Raw genomic sequence first — 20,003 nt, 5'->3', positions numbered from 1 at the left:
ATTTTTTTCGTTTCAAAATTTTGTTTCAAAGTTTGGTTTGACATTTTTAAAAGTTTGTGCACTCATTAGTAAAGAACCGGAACTGTTTAGAACTAAAACCTCTGGCAACATTGTGGTGCAATAGTAAACGTCAGAACATGATGCAACGTCATCAGTTTTGCATCATATACTTGAAATGAAAAAACACAATTCATTAAAATGGATCATTTTATTACACTCCACATACATCCATACCAGATATATGATCTGGATATTGTAGATACAATGTATTTTGAACTTCTTGCACTAGTTTGTCTTTAGCGTATAATTTTAATTCCAATTGAAGTCTTTTAAGGTCTATTGCAATATCAATTGGTGGAAACTCAATGTCCATTTGATCACAAATAAACTGTTTATCAATACAGTTATGCACCCACGAACGATGTTGACAACCATCACAATATCTAGATACATGTTGTACAATATGCATAACACATTTTTCAAAATAGTACTTTTTCAGGAATATACTTGTTTTGTTGCACACTTCCACTGCATGTTTAACACACTGAAATACACTGATGAATTTGTTCCATTCCGTTTGTGTTAGATACACCATGTTGCGAGGGACATGGAATGTACTCTTTTTACGTAACAGCACCATCTTCTCTTCGAGGACTGTACGCAGCACCACTTCATGATTTGAGCCTAATGATTTGACTATGGTCACATTTAGCTCATCATGAAAATAATCGTTCATTTGGTCGATTGGTGAACATAATATTTGCCATTCTTCACAGGTCAGTTGTACACCAAATTGTTCTGCTTTGCCAAATCGAATTACTGGTTCAAATGTTCTAGCACTGATACCAATCATCACATGTTTTGTTTGAAATATATTTATTGGATAATAGCTTGCGAAGATGAACTCTTTATCGTTAGAAGTACACATCTTTCCTCCTGAAAAGCACTTGCTCAAATGATTTCACGGTATTGGTTGATTTATAGAGCTACGGCTGACGTCATTGGAAAGGAATGTGCTGACGTTTGAATTTATGGTTTCATCACAGTTGCTGACGTCATGCTGACCAACCAAATTCATACAACTATGTCTGACGTGCTGACGTTTGAATTCATGATTTCATCACAATTGCTGACGAATCTGGCTGTGTACTAAATTCAAATTGATGACTTCGACCCAAGAATCCTTTGTAACATAAAGATACAGATCCAGAATTTAAGAAACGCAGCAGTTCTTCTTGTTTTGATGCTTCCATGGGTAAATATCTTGCTGGTAAAATTATATTCTTATCATTTTCAAGCTTCACTACGATTCTTAATCCAAACTTTGTAGGGATCATTTGGCTAGCTAAGATTCTATAAGGTACATTCTGTTGTAAATCAGTTATCTTGGTAAATGATTTCATCACATCACGCGTGTTTAGAAACTGCAGACAAGTAGCCATGATGATGTTATCATGAATACTAACTCGAACGATACTTATATATGTTGAAAAACCAAAATTTCAAACAAAAATCTTTGAAACAAAATTTTGAAACGAAAAAAATTTCAAACGAAAAAAATTCAAACAAAATTTTGAAGCGAAAAAATTTTCAAACAAAATTTTGAAACAAAAAATTTCAAACAAAAAATTTGGAAACGAAAAATTTCAAACAAAAAATTTTTAAACAAAATTTTCGAACAAAAATTTTCAAACAAAAATTTCAAACGAAAAAATCCCAAACAAAATTTTGAAAATTTTGAAACAAAAAATTCAAACAAAAATTTGAAAGCAAGAATTTTCAAACAAAGTTTCAAACAAAAAAATTTCAAACTAAAAATTTTACGTTTCACGGTTAACCGTCAAACTTTATCCGGGTTTTAACTATTCGATTAACAAATAAACGGTTTTTGATCATATTTATCAGTGAGTGCAAAATGTTGAACGAAACCAAGATTTTTAAATGTTAAACAAAACTTAAAACTGAATGCAGCAAAGATTTGAAAATCATCAACCAATCAGATTGCACGAAAGATAGTGATCAACCAATCAGATTGCAGGAAAGATAGTGATCATCCAATCAAATTGCATTAACAATAACTTTGCTAGTGTCAGATTACATCACCTTATGATTAAATTTCAAACTGTTGTAGCATGTATTGCCTTTCGTCTATGAGTCATAAGATTCAATAAGGTTAGCTATCAGATTTCAAATCAATCACCACCAATGATCTTAGACTATGATCTGTGACTAAAGTTCAATGTATTGTTTCAAATTTCGCACCTTATATTAAAATTCTGTTTATCACCATTCCCAAATTTAAAGAATACTTCTCTTGATATACCTAAGTCTTAGAGTTAATCATATCATTATATGTTCAATAAGGTCAATAATGTCCGTCAATTGTTTACCTGAGTAGAACCAACTGTTTTCTAGAAGTGTGTGTGTACTCAAACTTAAGAAGTACCACAACAAAGGAAATGAATCCCTGTACACTACCTCATCAAGGACAATCACGTGGTACAACGTCTTGCTTACGTTTATATTTGGCGGGAATAATCAAAACCAATGACGCATTCTCAAATTATCCTACAAAGTTTCAATGTACCAATGTCCTGGACTCCTAATCCCATCATAGGTCAATAACCGATCACGTGATCATAATGATTTACCCAATGAATGAGATACTATCCAATTACCAATTATTGATATGACAATAAGAAATGTACCCCTCCCAAAATTTAAGATTGGTACACAAATACACCTGTGTCTTATGAAAAAGTAATAAATCCTGTAGTTATTCAATAATAAAGCCGGTCAATAACGTTTAAATTTTGAATATTTGGTCATAAGAGGAACACCAATGGGTCCCAGAAAATGTTTACCGAATTTTGTTATTTGATAATTCCCAAATTTAAAAGGGAACATAAACATATAAAGGTAATAAACCATATAACGTGCTAAATAGGTGTCAATAACCTCCGAAATTTGATTTTTTTGGTAGTTCTTTACCCATGAAAGGGAACGATGTGGACCATCCAAATTTATAGTGGTACATATTGAAGTCCTGTACTATGATACCAAATGCTTATATTAAACAATTTCTAAAACCGAGTGGATGAGCCAAGATACCCCTCCCAAATTTTTAAAGGGTGCGTCAATGTACCCATGTCTTATGATAGGAAATGAACCCATATACATGACCATATAACCATATAAGGTAATAGAACCTCATCAAAGGGGAGAAATTGGGCCAAAAACCAAACACATGGTACAACATATTGCTTATGTTTATATTTTAGCAATTTTTACCCATGAAAGGGAACAAGATGGACCACCCAAATTTATCATGATACATGTTGAGGCATGTACTATGATACCGAATGCTCAAATTGGAAAATTTCCAAAATTTAAGGGGGTTGGCCATGGTACCCCTCCCGGGGTGCATCAATGTACCCATGTCTTATAATAGGAAATGGACCAATATATACATGACCATATAACCATATAAGGTAATAGGACCTCATCCAAGGGGATGAATTGAGCCAAAACCAAACACGTGGTTGTACTAAAATTTGGCAATTTCGTACCCATGAAACGAAACGAGGTGAACCACCAAAATTTATAGTAATTTATATTAGGGTCCTATACTATAATACCAAACATATAAAAGGGACAATTTCCAAAATTAAAGGGGTGGGTCAAAGTACCCCTCCCGGGTGCACAAATGTACCTATGTCTTATGATAGGAAATGAATCCCCATACGTGACCATATAACGTATAAGGTAATAGGACCTCATCCAATGGAATAGATTAGGTAAAAACGAAACACGTGGTACAACGTATTGCTTACGTTTATATTTTGGCAATTTTGTACACCTAAAAGGGAACGAAGCTACAGTAATATATATTAGGGTCCTATACTATTATACCAAATGTTTAAATTGGGCAATTTCCAAAATTTAAGGGGTGGGCCAAGGTACCCCTCCCGGGGTGCACAAATGTACCTATGTCTTATGAAAGGAAATAAACCCCTATACATAACCATATAACCATATAAGGTAATAGGACCTCATCCAAGGAGATAAATTAGGTCAAAAAACCAAACACGTGGTATAACGTATTGCTTACGTTTATATTTTGGCAATTTTGTACCCCTAAAAGGGAACGAGGTGGACCACCCAAATTTATCATAATACATGTTAGGGTCCAGTACTATAATACCAAATGTTGAAATTGAGCAATTTTCAAAATTTAAGGGTGGGCTAAGGTACCTCTCCCGGGGTGCACCAATATACCCATATCTTATGAAAGGGAATGGAACCCTGTATACGCCCATATAACCATATAGGGTAATAGCACCTCATCAAAGGGGATAAATTAGGTCAAAAACCTCCGAAATTTGAATTTTTGGCAATTTTTTACACATGAAAGGGAACGACATAGACACCCAATACTGATAGAGGTACATACTATGGTCCTAGGCTACCACACCCAATTTTTAGATTTGGCAATTTCCAAAATTTAAGGGGTGGGCCAAAGTACCCCTCCCAAATTTTTCAAGGGGTGCATTAATATACCTATGTCTTATGAAAGGGAATGGACCCCTGTATACGCCCATATAACTATATAAGGTAATAGGACCTCATCCAAGGAGATAAATTAGGCCGAAAACCAAACACGTGGTATAACGTATTGCTTACGTTTATATTTTTGGCAATTTTGTACCCCTAAAAGGGGACGAGGTGGACCACCCAAATTTATCATGATACATATTAGGGTCCTGTACTATAATACCCAATGTTTAAATTGGGCAATTTCCAAAATTTAGGTGGTGGGCCAAGGTACCCCTCCCAAATTTTTCAAGGGGTGCATCAATATACCCATGTCTTATGAAAGGGAATGAACCCCTGTATACGCCCATGTAACCATATAGGGTAATAGCACCTCATCCAAGGGGATAAATTAGTTCAAAAACCTCCGAAATTTGAATTTTTGGCAATTTTTTACCCATAAAAGGGAACGACATAGACCCCCAATACTGATAGAGGTACATACTATGGTCCTACCCTACCATACCAAATTTTTAGATTTGGCAATTTCCAAAATTTAAGGGGGTGGTCCTACGTACCCCTGCCAAAATTTAGGGGGTGGGCCATGGTACCCCTGCCAAAATTTAGAGGGGGTGGTCCTATGTACCCCTAGGTCATTGACCCCGGGCCAAGGTCATTGACCTTTGACCTATGACGTCATAAAGATCGGGGTCAAAGTCCAAAGTGTCCTATAGTCAGACCCATACTACTGAGGATGACCCACTAACAACAAACCAACAAAGGGAAGGAAAGTTAGAATGGAAAACTATTTTATAATTCAGTCTTTTTTTTCTTTTTTTATTACACACTCAGAAACAAGGAGAGGATGACCTGCAACCTGAGAAGGTTTGGAGGATGACCCACTAGCAACAAACCAACAAAGGGAAGGAAAGATAGAATGGAAAACTATTTTATAATTCAGTCTTTTTTTTTCTTTTTTTATTACACACTCAGAAACAAGGATAGGATGACCTGAAACCTGAGAAGGTTTGGAGGATGACCCACTAGCAACAAACCAACAAAGGGAAGGAAAGATAGAATGGAAAACTATTTTATAATTCAGTCTTTTTCTTTTTTTATTACACACTCAGAAACAAGGATAGGATGACCTGAAACCTGAGAAGGTTTGGAGGATGACCCACTAGCAACAAACCAACAAAGGGAAGGAAAGTTAGAATGGAAAACTATTTTATAATTCAGTCTTTTTTTTTTTTCTTTTTTTATTACACACTCAGAAACAAGGATAGGATGACCTGAAACCTGAGAAGGTTTGGAGGATGACCCACTAGCAACAAACCAACAAAGGGAAGGAAAGATAGAATGGAAAACTATTTTATAATTCAGTCTTTTTTTTTTTCTTTCTTTTTGCAGCAACCGATCCTTCAAAGAAAAGTTTCTTGAAATAATAGTAGGTGCCTTCCATTTCAATTCAGGCAGAGCATGTACCATCACCATCTCAGATATTGTTGAAACTTTTTTTATAGCAACTAGACATGTTTTTAAGAGACCCATATTTTTTTGTTTTGTCGAAAAAAATTTTCCCGCCAAGTAATGGGCCATCAAAGACGGGGAGTACAATTTATGAATTGTAGAAGACACGGAAAATGGCCAATTTCGGAGCCTCACCATTTGGCTATGGAGACAGGTAGAGTTATAATTCTTGTTGCGGTATGTACATAGGGATATAAATAAACTATATTTTATTATAGTTTGGTTTGCGCATGCGTATCTTTTTGTACATAAATTAACAAATGAACGTCAATTTATTTGAAAAGTCGAAGTTTGCGAATTTTTTTCGAGCACTTCGGGTTCGAATTTTAAAATTCTGTTTTCACGGTTGGTAAGACCTAGTTACCTGCTTTCTGAAAAAATTTTGTATCGCTTCTGTGGTCAACCGTTTTGTCGCAAAAAATTCGAGAAATTGTAAAATTTTCAAAAATCGCCATTTTTGGGCGCCATTTTCTCGAAAACACCATTTTTTAAAATTCTGAAATTTTGTCAGATGGTTCAACTTTACCTGAATAATAAACACACCAAATATCATTCTCGACCAATGCTTCATGGATTAGCTGCAGCCTTTTAAATTTAGCGAAGTTTCGCTAATTTTGATGTCACAGTTAGCAACACTGGGAACAATAAAAGTGCAATGATTTGGTGATGTTTGTGGTTTATATTCATTAAATGAAGAATAAAAGGTTTTCTTGGCTGTTTTTTTAATATTTTGATTAAAAAGGCTCTCTGAAATAGTAAAATGAGCCCCCCCTACTCCGTTTTCTTAAACTGAAGTAATCTGAGGTGGAAATTACGATTACGAAACACACAAATTTTAAGTTTACTTGAAATGGCCATCCAATGAATTCTGATGATCTATAAAAGGCCTAAACTATTACCTCAGTATGATTTGGAATGCTCCAGACAAAGTCTCAATTAAGTGCGATGTCATTACAGTGATCGAAAAATGACAAAAAGTTTAAAAAAAATTCGAAACGTTTTCTTACGCGTTCCTAAGAAATTTACTGAATTTTTAAACAGAACAATCCCAGCATAAAAATGGGTCACTTGGAATTTTATAGTATTCGACTAAAGTGTGTCAGTCCGCAACCTGAGAGGGAAGTGTGTGTGTGTGTGTGTATTGTGCAAATTTTAAGTTAGCTGCTACTGCGTTGCTACAAATCAAAGGTGCAACCTGTATTGAAGCTGTCATGAGTGACCTATTTCCTTTAGTAGTATGATCCGTAGAAAATGACAGCTGTCTTCTTCAAGAATGTGGTGAATGTCCTGGAGTGGAAGAAATAAGTGTGGTGTCTTTAATTATTGATCCTGATGAAAATGAAAGTGGTTACGTATGCCATATGGGAGAATAATGATCTCGTTAAAAAAAAAAAAAAAAAAAAAAAGTGCCACTTTCTGTTTTTGTATCGTACATTGCTGGTTTAACTGTAAGAATTGTAATTCATGACTACATCAAGAAAATCCAAAGAGAATCAATTGCTACCGAAAACCGTATAAAATTTCAAGATACAAATTCTGTTTTACTTCATGTGCACTTCGTTGAAAACTGGACTGTTATTCTGCAAAGTGAAATTCAGAGTTATCACCGAAATATGAAACAATTGACAGTTTTGTTGTAATAAACGACGATAAAACACACGATTCGGCTCATGTACTCATAGTCATAGACAAGATTCTAAACATACTCGAAGAAAAGCGAAAATATATTTTATAGAAAAAGGTTTGAATACGTGAAAATAAGTGTCTACAATTTCCCAAACCGTGTCAGTGATTTCTGATGGTGCTGCATGCCACTTTAAAAATCGCTTTCAGATGTTCGAGATGCAGACAGGTCCGATAAAGCAGTGTTTTTGCAGTGAAACCGGCCATGCAAGGGTCTCTGCGACGGTAGTGGGGAAGGGGGGGGGGGCAAAGAATGTGGCAACGCGCCATAGCCTTAGGCTAAAACAGATACACAGTATTAAAACCGCGGAAGAAAAAAAATGAAATGAAATCTTTAAGTTTTACGTTCCACGGTTATGCCGGTTAGGCTAAAGGAGACGGTGATTATGAGAAATGAATGAAATGGTGGAATGCAGAACGGCACGAGCTGGGATTGAACCAGGGACCCCAAGCACCGGAAGTGAACGCTCTACCACTGAGCCACCGCCGCATCCCCACTAAAACCGCAGGAGAATTCGTGAGTATAGTGCAAGCACAAACTCAGGGTATTACTCTCGTTTTGTTACCTGGAACTGAATTCGACGACTTCAGGAAGAAAAAAGGGAAAGTATGCGACCGGTAACTGGTATTCAGCGAAGTTATCTTTGGCTTTCGGAAAATTGCGAAGGCTTTATGGCAGTAACGGGTCACAATGAACTAACTTCATACTTCCCCCAAAATCGAACCTTTGCAATTCAAAGTGTAGATTTAAGAAATCTGCAAAAAGGAACTTTTGTTATATACATGTATGTATGATAACCAGTGGTGCGTAGCAGAAATATTATGAATAAATCATGAATTACGTGAAGTTTAAGTGCTGTTTATGCTTCCACATGAACCTTCAGCAGGGTGCAGGTTTCCAGAAGAGCATAAGAGAAGTGAAAATAAGTGTGTTGTGACTATCGACAATGTGCTACGCAGGGGCGGATCCAGGACGGACTTCTGGGGGGGATTGTAATACTGCTACTTAGAGCTACTTTTAAGAGCTCCAAACTCTGGGATGGGTTTTATTTATATATAAATAAGAAAGTTTCTTCTTCTGGGGGGGGGGGACGGCAAACTTCCCCCTAGATCCACTCCTGGATGAGCTATGAGTGAACCACCAACATCTATTGGAGCATCTGCACGGTTACATGCTATTAGCAAAGAAGACAACAACCAAGCAAATAATTGGTCCATGTAAAAAATCAGTGAAATTTTGTTTCCGAAGACCATTTTAAGTAAGTGAACTTGAAATTTGTGTGTTTCGTAATCGTAATTTCCACCTCAGATTACTTCAGTTTAAGAAAACGGAGGAGTAGAGGGAGGCTCATTTTACTATTTCAGAGAGCCTTTTTAATCAAAATAATAAAAAAAAAAAAAACAGCCAAGAAAACCTTTTATTCTTCATTTAATAAATGTGAACCACAAACATCATCAAATCATTGCACTTTCATTGTCCCCAGTGTTGCTAATTCTGACATCAAAATTAGCGAAACTTCGCTAACTTTAAAAGGCTGCAGCTAATCCATGAAGCATTGGTCGAGAATGATATTTGGTGTGTTTATTATTCAGGTAAAGTTGAACCATCTGACAAAATTTCAGAATTTTAAAAAATGGTGTTTTCGAGAAAATGGCGCCCAAAAATGGCGATTTTTGAAAATTTTACAATTTCTCGAATTTTTTGCGACAAAACGGTTGACCACAGAAGCGATACAAAATTTTTTTCGGAAAGCGGGTAACTAGGTCTTACCAACCGTGAAAACAGAATTTTAAAATTCGAACCGGAAGTGCTCGAAAAAAACTCGTAAACTTCGACTTTTCAAATAAATTGACGTTCATTTGTTAATTTATGTACAAAAAGATACGCATGAGCAAACCAAACTATAATAAAATATAGTTTATTTATATCCCTATGTACATACCACAACAAGAATTATAACTCTACCTGTCTCCATAGCCGAATGGTGAGGCTCCGAAATTGACCATTTTCCATGTCTTCTACAATTCATAAATTGTACTCCCCGTCTTTGATGGCCCGTTACTTGGCGGGAAAATTTTTTTCGACAAAACAAAAAAATATGGGTCTCTTAAAAACATGTCTAGTTGCTATTAAAAAAGTTTCAACAATATCTGAGATGGTGATGGTACAATTTTATATTTTTTTTGCCTGAGTTGAAATGGAAGGCACCAGTAATATTTTTTCAGCTTGCTCATTATTTTTCAATTTGTATCGCATTTCCATGCTTTTGAATCGCAAAGTACGACGCGATACCACTTCACAAAAAAAGCGAGGTATTTAGAAGGGATTGATTAAGAAAAACAGACCTTGCTTAAAAAGAAAATAATTTGAATTTAAGAGCAAATATTGAACAGCTGATAGAAAATTAAAATTAAAAGTTTCCGTTGTGTGCCGCGTTTGTTGACTGAGAATTCATGCAATTCGGAGAACACGATGGTGGTCTAGTGGTGTTGAAAAATAGCGAAATTATTGATCACATTTACAAATGAACCAACTGTAAAAATTAGACGATAATATTTTTCCAAGATTTTTACAAACATACTGGAATATGCACTTCGGTTTTTGAACTGGAGACGAAGGGAAAAGTATAAAAGGGAAACATCTGATTTACTTTCATTTTGTTGATAAGACAACGTTCTCTTTACAAGCATCACCTCACTGCATGATATGATAGCTTAATTCGGAGAGCAAAGAAGTCCAGTTAAAAATGAATGCGGAAAATATGAAAATGATGTTTAACAACTTCGCAAGAAAGTCAAGGTCGGACATTGAAACTAAGGAATTAATAGCAGGTCTAACTGGAACAAAACATTTCTAGATGGCTGCATTAAAGAAGAAATTAAGAGGCATTAAGTTAGGTGGATGCATCTGAAAGGAACATCTTCGTATTAGCAAGAAAATCAATGATGTGTCTGAAGCAGGAAATTTTTAATCACTGTACTCTACCGTTGACGTATGGACGGAAATCAGACATTTCCAGTAGAAGCAAAAAACATTTTTTTTTTTAAATTTACATACGATTTTCTTACTGCAGTGCCACTTTCTCATTTTTGAATCTTAGAGGCACAAAGTGTTAGGTTCCATTCATGTGCCTAATTCGTCTCATATAAGCTCCATTACTGATAAGAGATTTCAAGTTACAAAGAAATACCTTTATTCATCATGTCTATTATAAACTATGAAATAACATGGCAGAACAGTCTTTCACGGTTTATATCATAATTTTTATAATGATCTTTTAATTCACAACATAAAAATTGAAAGCACGTATTGATTGTTGGAAAGACAATCTCGTCTTTCTACACTACGAAAGGTTACAAATTAATTTAAATGATTCAGCTCGGTTCTACTTACGTCAGTCTTGAAAACTTCTAGCGCTAGGCTTTCAAAAGATGATACTTCTACGGAATACCGACCAACCATGAACTGGCTTGAGCCGCCTCTGGAACAAAATATCTCATATTAATAATATGCACGTAACTTGGTCAAGATCTATCCAGTGCTAAATCCGGGAAACACATGTGGAAATTCTACATGCTATTAATTAATTCGACAGACAACAGACCAGGTTGTACTGGGTTACAACAAGGTTGTCTTAATTTTTACGAAATAGTGGCAAGCAGAAAATTCCAAAAACGTATTCTTTAATCTGGTACTCAGAGACCTGAAGAACATGTTTTCCCCTCTCAATGCTCGCAAAAAGCCCATCAGAAAACACCACATTCTGGTAGGACCGGAGTAATGCATGATCGGTACTTTACGCATAATATAATCTTAATGACAGTAATGTTGACAAGATAGGCTTGGCACAGAACAGGTTTCCATGATGAACTTGTTTTTGCAGCCATGAATTGTGCTTTTCTTGAGCCGCAGAATCAGCCATCTTGGCCCTTTATTAAAATAAACAAATAAATAAAATTTAAAAAAAAAAAAAATAGCTTGTTCTTGCTTCATTATTTCATTACAATTTATGTGAATGCACTTATGGCTGAATGAAAACTTAAAAATTAATAAATAAATAAAAAAATCATAAGACTTAAAGTTCACGGGATCACAGTAGTTTAGCAGTGGAGAGGTCATCTCTGGTGTAAAAAGGCCTCGATTCGAACGCAGGGCAGGGCGTGTGTGGGCGATAAAATCATGTCTGTCGACTTTATTGGAATTTACCCATTCCTTCCCACATTCTCATTCCACCATAATTTATTTTGACTAATCATCTGTCTCGTTTAACCTACAAGACATAACGTGGGACGTATGGAACGTAGAATTAGAAATTTCGTTTCTTTTTATCATTATTTATTCACATGTGCCATCCAACTAGTTTATGGGAAAACAATGATACCAGAGTAAAATTTTGAGGAATTGATAACAGTTTACCCCCAAAATTTTTGGTGAACGTGAAACATAATTTTACTATTATTATTATTTTAACAAAATAATTTTACAACATTCATACAGAGTTTGGAATACCGAAAAAAAAAAAAAAAAAAAAAGAAACTCGTTAAATTAATTAACATGTATTTAATGCATCACAAACTAAAGTACAAGCCAGAAAATTATTGTGCACGATCTTTCACGTCCAAAATAGCTTGAAACAAGGAGATACGTTGTCGCTATTACTATTGAACCTTGTTCGGGAGTATGGTATAAGGGAAATCAGAGACAGCAACCAGGGTCTAGAGCTGAATGATATTCACCAGGTTATGGCGTATGCTGGTGATGTAACGCTGATAGGGAATGACAGGAGAATAATAGAAAGAAAATGCAGAGGTCTTATTAAACGCTAGCAAGAACATGGATTTAGAAATAAAGAGAAAACTAAATACACGAAAGTTCGCTGAGATCGTAATACTACAAATTATGAGTGCGTGAAAATATCAAATAAAGCTTTCGACAAAGTGGATGCTTTCAAATATTTAGGATCAGTATTAACAGAGGAAAATCATATTCACGAAGAAATTAAATGTCGCCTGAAAGCAGGGAAAATGTGTTATTATTGAGTTCAAAATCTTTTGTCGTCGCGAATTCTGTCGAGGAGTTTGAAGCTTAAAATATATGAAACATGCCTGTTATTCTGTATAATTGCGAAACATGGTCGCTTACTATAAGGGAAGAACATAGACTGAAAGTATTTGAGAACAAGATCCTGAGAAGAATATCCGGACCCAAAAGAATGTGAATGGGGAATGGCGGAAACTTCATAACGAGGAACTACATAATTTATACGGTTTACCCAACATTGTTAGGGTCGTCAAGTCTAAAAGGCTCAGGTGGGCAGGTCATGTAGCCAGAATGAAAGTAGGAATGCTTTCAAAGTTTTAACGGAAAATGTAATCGGAAAACGACCATTAGGAAGACTTAGGCGCAGATGGAAGGACAATATTAAGATGGATCTCGCAGAAATAGGAATACAAAGTAGAAACTGGATGTAGTTGGCTAAGGACAGAAGTAAGTGGAGAGCTTTTGTGAACGCGGCATTGAATTTCCGGGTTCTATAGGCAGTAGAGTTAGATAATTTTTCAACGTGTTCAGTGAATGCTTACGCGAAAGCATTAATGAATTTAGAGATTTCAAGATTGGAGAATATATTATTAACAACGTCAGGTATGAAAATGATTATTACAGCTAGGACCAAGGAAAGGTTCTAGATGACGGATAGAACAGTTTACACTTGCAAACAATATGCGACGGAAATGAACATCGAAAAGTAGAAACTCATAAGAATATCCCGTGTAAACACACCCTTACGAATAGCACAAAGAGAGCTTGAAGAGGTCGATCAGTTTAAATATCTGGGAAGTATTTTGACAAAAGACGCTTACTTCTCCAAAGAAACCAAATCAAGAACTGCCATAGCCAAAGAGGCATTCAACAAGAAATGATCACTCCTAACAAGCACGTTTAATATTGGAGTTCCGAAGATGTTAAGTGCTATATATGGAGTACTGGACTATATGGTTCGAAGATATGATATTACGGAAGTTAGAGAAGATAAAATGGATGGAGAGAGCACCGGCGTAGCGTAAGGGAACGCCGGTATGCCCGGCATCCCCTGTTAATCGGGAAAAGTACTATTTCATTATATATATAAATTGTTTGTTTATAATTATCACAATTATTTCCACTGCAATCTTCTGGATGCGGTCTCTCGCCTTGCTTTGACAAGCGGAACCTACGCAACGCGTCACTCAGATACACATTTTCTGTCTTTCCTCTTGTCGTATGCCATGCTCCTTGGGCATCCAGGTCTACTACAAGCAATGAGGTTTTCGTCTGCTTTCTGTCGAATGCGCATGCCCAACTCCTTATTTTCCTAGTTCTCGTTATCCCTTGCAATCCTACATTTGCTTTAGATATAAGTTGGCGTATTCTCAAATACAAGAGTAGGCAATATTGGCAAAATAGATAGAGTTGGCAATATTCTCGTATTACCAACTCTACATATTTTGAACTAAGCTATGGTTTCTGTACAGAACGTACGAGCGCTAACGTCAAGGAAATAGAACAAATCAGGAATGGTTAGTTCAGCGCCATTATGAAGCATGTCGCTTATGTCAGCGATAGTATAAAAATAGTTATACTTTAATCGTAATTAAATGCACTGTAATTGTAATCATAATTAAAGGCAAATATTAATCTACACCATAAATAAATATTATGTCCCAGAGCGTAGCCAGAAACTCTTTGAGAGAGCTCACATACACAAGCATAAATATAATGCATTCTGTAGAATCACGGTCACCGAAAAATGAAATCTTTGAGGTTTACGTCCCACGGTTATGCCGGTTAGGCTAAAGGAGACGGTGATGATGAGTAATGAATGAAATGGTGGAATGAAGAAAGTGGGAGGAAACGGGAGAACCCCGAGAAAACCCACGCACACGGTGTTTGTCCACCACAAAGTTCACTTGGCGGGGGCTGGGATAGAACCCGGGACCCCAAGCACCAGAGGTGAACGCTCTACCACTGAGCCACCGCGGCCCCCACGGTCACCGATCTGGTAGGCTAAGAGAGCTAGCAACCGCCGCCCCTAGCAAAGATTACTTGGGCCCTTCAGTATCTGGATATCTGACAACGAAATAGACACACAGAAACAGGCCCCAGAGTTGTTTTAGGTGCTTTCTATTTGCATCTTCAAATGATACATACACTCAGGCCCACACCATGAACGGGCACCTGAGGTCCGGACCCAAGATGACAAATTTCTAGGGGCGACATTAAAAAAAGTACAACATTAAAAAAAAAAAAAAAAAAAAAAAAAAAGTATGTTATGTGAAGAAAGAAGCTGCCCATAAGAGAGAAATAAAGGGAACTATGCTGAAAGCAATGTTCATACAACAGTGGGACCGAGTTTTCTCGTCACAACTCTAGTGGCAGAAGAAGGAGTGAGACAATTGCTCATTAGTTTCTAACGTAATCCACGCGTTTGCTTCTGTATGCCCCACCAGGCATGCAATTAGGGGGCCTGGCTACCTAAATTTTTTTGGCCTCCCAAATCAATTATTGTGAGTAGTCATTGATACAAACAGATTTAGAATTGTGACGATTGGACCCTCTAGCATACGTACGCCCTTCCCCTAAACTTTAGTGGCTGGTTACGGGTCTTAATGAGCAGACTCAGTCGTATAGTACTTTTATTAATTTTCTACTTGTGTTCAGTGATTGTTTGGGAAGAGCGCAAATTATGCCGTGCTAAATATAAAGCTTTTAATTTATTTTATGAACATGGCTTTACAATCCTTTTATTGTGATAAATTATTGAAAAACGTCGGAACAGTGGGCTCATATGTGAAACACAGTGCATGCAATGGAAATCATTTATTATATCACTGCCCTAAATGAGGCTTGATTCGGCTCACCCCTACCTGGCTACGCCCATGCGTTCTATACTTTTGATTAGCACCACTGATCATTGGTGGTCCAGAAAATATTGGCGGTATAGAGTTTCTTTTGCGTTGTGATTTGAAATGAATAGCTGTTTTATTGTTTTAATATAGTATGAAGAAAATTACGTTTATAACTAATAGACAAAGCCGTGGAAAGTGTTCAGCTGCAACAAGGTATTACTTACTTGTATTTAGTATTACTTACTAAATTTTAGCAAATGATAACTGCGATAATAGTACCAGACACAAATTTAATTAACTTTTTCTTAACAACTTCCATATCTGTTTTATTTACAAGCAGAGTTGCTCCCTGAAAGGGAGACGACCTACCCCAAAGCTTTCCATAAAAACCACAGTTAGTAATCATTTACGAACATTTCAGTCTTCGTGATTTTCTTGGCTTTCTTGGTGCTCTGTAAGAAATAAAATGTTTTGTTTCGTCTGCATTAGGTTTGGGGCAAAGGAGTCAAGAGTGGTGTTGAAACGGTGTTTCTGAATTGGGTAATTTCATAACGAAAACTCGAAAATACGAGTCATCGAATCAACATTTGCTGCATAGTGAATCTTTTAACTTGTTAGGGAGGACACGTATTGAACATGTATTTTATTGTATTGTATCGCACAAGTGACTAACTTTCGCATTTCCATTTCGAAATACCACGCTACGCTACTGGGAAGGAGTAACAAACGATGTTTTAACACGGATAGTAGAAAAAAGGACATTTTTAGCCAGCATCCGTCGTAGGAAGGCCAACTAACTGCATTGGACACATTTTATGAAAAAATTGACTTCATAATATGAAAGAGGGAAAATGGAAGAAAGAGGAAGGGTAGGAAGAAGAACACAACCAGTGGCGGCGGTTGGACGTTAAAAGTGGGGGGGGCAAGACATGATCTGAATATTTGCATATAAATGTTAGTTTTCCTGCTTGTTTCTAATATTTTATTTGACGAAAGGTTGTATAACTAATAGGATACTATCTTTTTCAGTTAAAATACCGTATATAATATTTCATATTTTATTAAGTAAATTGACAAGAGCAACGCCAGTAGGTAGTAGCCCTTTGTACTCTTAAACAACGAAAGTGTAAGAAGAAATTTGATTCCTTGCTCATGAGCATCTTAAAATTCTGTTTGGAAAACTGTGAGATCAGATTATTGAATAACAAATTTGCAAAACAAAAAATAGAAAGGATAATATTAATCATGATAATAAATAATGATTAGGGGCACGAGTTTTTCGCACTAAGAATTTGAAAATTTCGCGTTTTGTTTTTCTTATTTCGCGTTTTGTCGCATTTTTCAAATAACTTCTGCATTTTTTAGCTCTCGTGAAAAAGATATTCCCCGACATTTTTATAATTGTTCCTTCTATTCATAGATCACTACAGAAATAAACCATTAATAACCTAAAAACAAAATACACTGAATATTGCACTTGACATTGTAAATTTCACTTATAGAAAATTATATTTAAAAAAAAATCAAATGAAAGAAAATCAGTAATTAAACTTACTATGAGTAGGAAAGTTTTGCTGTCTTCTGAAAACACATAAGCACAAGTTACATTTAAGCATTAAACATAAGCATGTTACACATTTCCACATTTTCCTTCATTGTTGTACGTTTGCCACTTATCACCAGTCCATACTTGGGGAAAGAAACCTCTCACAATTGGCATTGCTTGTTGGAAGCCATACATATGTAAGTGCGTTTACAACAAACTTCAAACAATCATCACTTCAGAACTTTTGTTCATTCAAAATACTCATTACACTGTACTTTCCAGACGAATCACTTGTCAAGAGTTCATAGGGTGCTTTGTAAAACTCCAAATGCGGTACTTCATAATCAGATGCTTTCATTTTTTTTTAATGAAGGCCAAGCTTTAAAAAAAAAGAACTTCCTTAACGTAACAATGTCTGGTTCACTGACACATGCAATTACAGAAGGATCAAATAGCTTTCCCAAAGCATCATATACTTCTATAGTTTTGGAGTCTTCTCTTTGCGAAGAAAGCTTCAAGAATGATCTTTATGCACATTTTTAAAAAGTCACATTCAACACTAGCCCCTTTTCACTTCGTAACAAACGTAAGTGTGCTTTAGTTTTTCCACCAAAGAGGCCCTGCAATATGTTCTTTATCTGAATTACCCAAAATGCACCGTTCATGCCACGTTCTACCGTTCCAACAGCGGAAAACTGGGGTTTCCAAATTAATGAAAACGTACGTTTAAAATTTCGCGCAAAACTGCCAATTTCGCGTTTTATCACACTACATAAAACAATGAAAATACACATAGAATATCACAAAACGTCAAGAAACTGAAAATTACTTAATTCTGATGCATTTCATTTTGTCGCGTAATGCGAAAAACTCGTGCCTCTAATAATGATGTTTGTTTTGCAAAAGTCATATTGAAACAGTGATTAATGAACAACTTAATTTTTAATTCCACACATGCTATTAAATGTATATTATTACTCTTAGAAAATGAAAGACAGTAAATACTACAAGCATATGCTACGACATTTAAAGAAATATTTGCTTTTGCAACTTCCCGAAACATGTTCGTTGCCATTAGGTCCAGTTTTAATTTTCTTGGAGCACATCAAAACATAACACTACTTAGAATCACTCCATACTCCAGTTATACAAAATAACACTAAAACCTAGAATTATGTTGAATTCACTAAATTTAATTGTATATACACTCGTACACCTCTAACACACCACTTCATTCATACATTACACTACAAAACAATGGAAAAGGTAGAAGTTGTTTCTTATTACGCTTTTCCCCCCTCACTTTAAAAAGAAAAGACATTTTAGGAACTGTCAATTTTTGTGCAATTAAAAAATAACTTGTGAAAGACTTTTTTCTTCTGCGAAATGCTCTCTGAATTAGTTTCAAAGCGACTGACTAATATATCAAGCCCTTGTAAGAAGTGAAAGTATGCTGAAATTGTTGTGATCCAACAGGTTAATTTTGGGATTATTTTCTGTGGCAATTAAAACGCAATTCCTGTAGTTTTCTTTACTCCACGGGAAGACAACCAATACCTACTCACGGAACGGCAAATATATGGCACCATTTTTTCTATGAACCAGTAATACATACAAAAACTTTACATTTCTAAATGAAACTATATACATTAATGGGTTACTTCAAAAAAGTGGGGGGGGGCAAATGCCCCCTTTGCCCCCCCCTAATCGCCGCCCATGAACACAACTGGTCGATGCTTTGAGAAATAGACAAAAATACAGGAAGCTGAAGATCGAAAAACCAGGAAAATACATTTCCAAATTCGATTAAAAAAAAAAAACCCTGAAAGTAGAATTGAATTGCTCTAACCTTTGAAAAGATATTGGGTATTGAACAACGTGATGTAGATATTCTATTTATATTATATATACAAACTAGAAAAGAGACTTTGTAACTACTTAAATTGAGCAAACTGCGCGTAACATATTTCGTTTTGTAATGAAAAAACTTACGTTGTTCTTGCCAAAGAACCTCTTTTCCCATCCAACGTCACCACATCAAATCCAATGCGACTTCCACCAGCGCGAACTTCTTCAGTGTAGAAACCACTGATGGATAAACCCTTGCTCTTTAGACATTCACACGTTTTCTTTACAAGGGTAGTCTTCCCGATACCTGCCATTAAAAAACGTAAAATATCATAATTATTAGTTATTGTAAAGCACTTAGCTATTTTGTGTAATTAGTACACGCACAACAACTTGAAAAATGTAGTTTACTTTTTTTCAATTTTTCGGGTGCTAAAGCGATACAACACTAATGTCATATATTTTTACGTAGATAAGCATCTCACAGGTAAGAACACAACCTATTCAGATTTCTTACATACTAGTCCATTAGAATATTATTAGAAATTTGTTCTGTAAATTTTACAAATCTGTGGATCCGTACAGTAAATATGCAACAAAAATTTGAATAAAACAAGCTATTTTTAGTTTAACACTAGCCAACGCTATTAGTGCAAGGCTAGTTTGAGATTAGTACTTAAAAAAAAGTTTCCTAAATAAGATGGAAGTATCTCACCAGGTGGACCAGTTAACAAAATAAATCTTGTATTTTTTGACCTCAATGCCATTCTTCTTCAAAATCAATTTTCCAATATATCTGGGAAAAACATTACAACATAAACGAATCAACAACCCGGCTTAAATGTTTCTGCTTATCTCTAACAGGGTTGGACATTTTTACAATGACAGACATCATATAGCCATAAAAAAATATCCTGTTTCATGTTGCGCTTCCTGGGGCCTCGGTCATTAGCGGTCCAGGAAGAAGGATCTATGC

General features: G+C 35.8%; 1 protein-coding gene across 1 annotated transcript in view; it reads right to left on the bottom strand.

Moving 5' to 3' along the window:
• The window catches only part of LOC145663928 (cancer-related nucleoside-triphosphatase homolog), a 32,471-nt gene extending 12,468 nt beyond the window's left edge, over positions 1-20,003 (bottom strand). The window contains exons 1-3 of the mRNA XM_081730133.1: positions 19,743-20,003; positions 19,172-19,334; positions 11,141-11,228 (exon numbers count right to left, since the gene is read on the bottom strand). Of these exons, the coding sequence (XP_081586259.1) occupies positions 11,141-11,228; positions 19,172-19,334; positions 19,743-19,794 (303 nt within the window). The 5' untranslated portion in view covers positions 19,795-20,003. The remainder of the gene's footprint in view (positions 1-11,140; positions 11,229-19,171; positions 19,335-19,742) is intronic.

This window comes from Thermobia domestica, chromosome 11 (assembly GCF_964235325.1).
Source record: "Thermobia domestica chromosome 11, izTheDome1.hap1.1, whole genome shotgun sequence".
NCBI classification, from domain to species: Eukaryota; Metazoa; Arthropoda; class Insecta; order Zygentoma; family Lepismatidae; genus Thermobia; species Thermobia domestica.
Note: the sequence above shows the minus strand (reverse complement) of the source record. Positions and strands in the feature narration are given on the sequence as shown.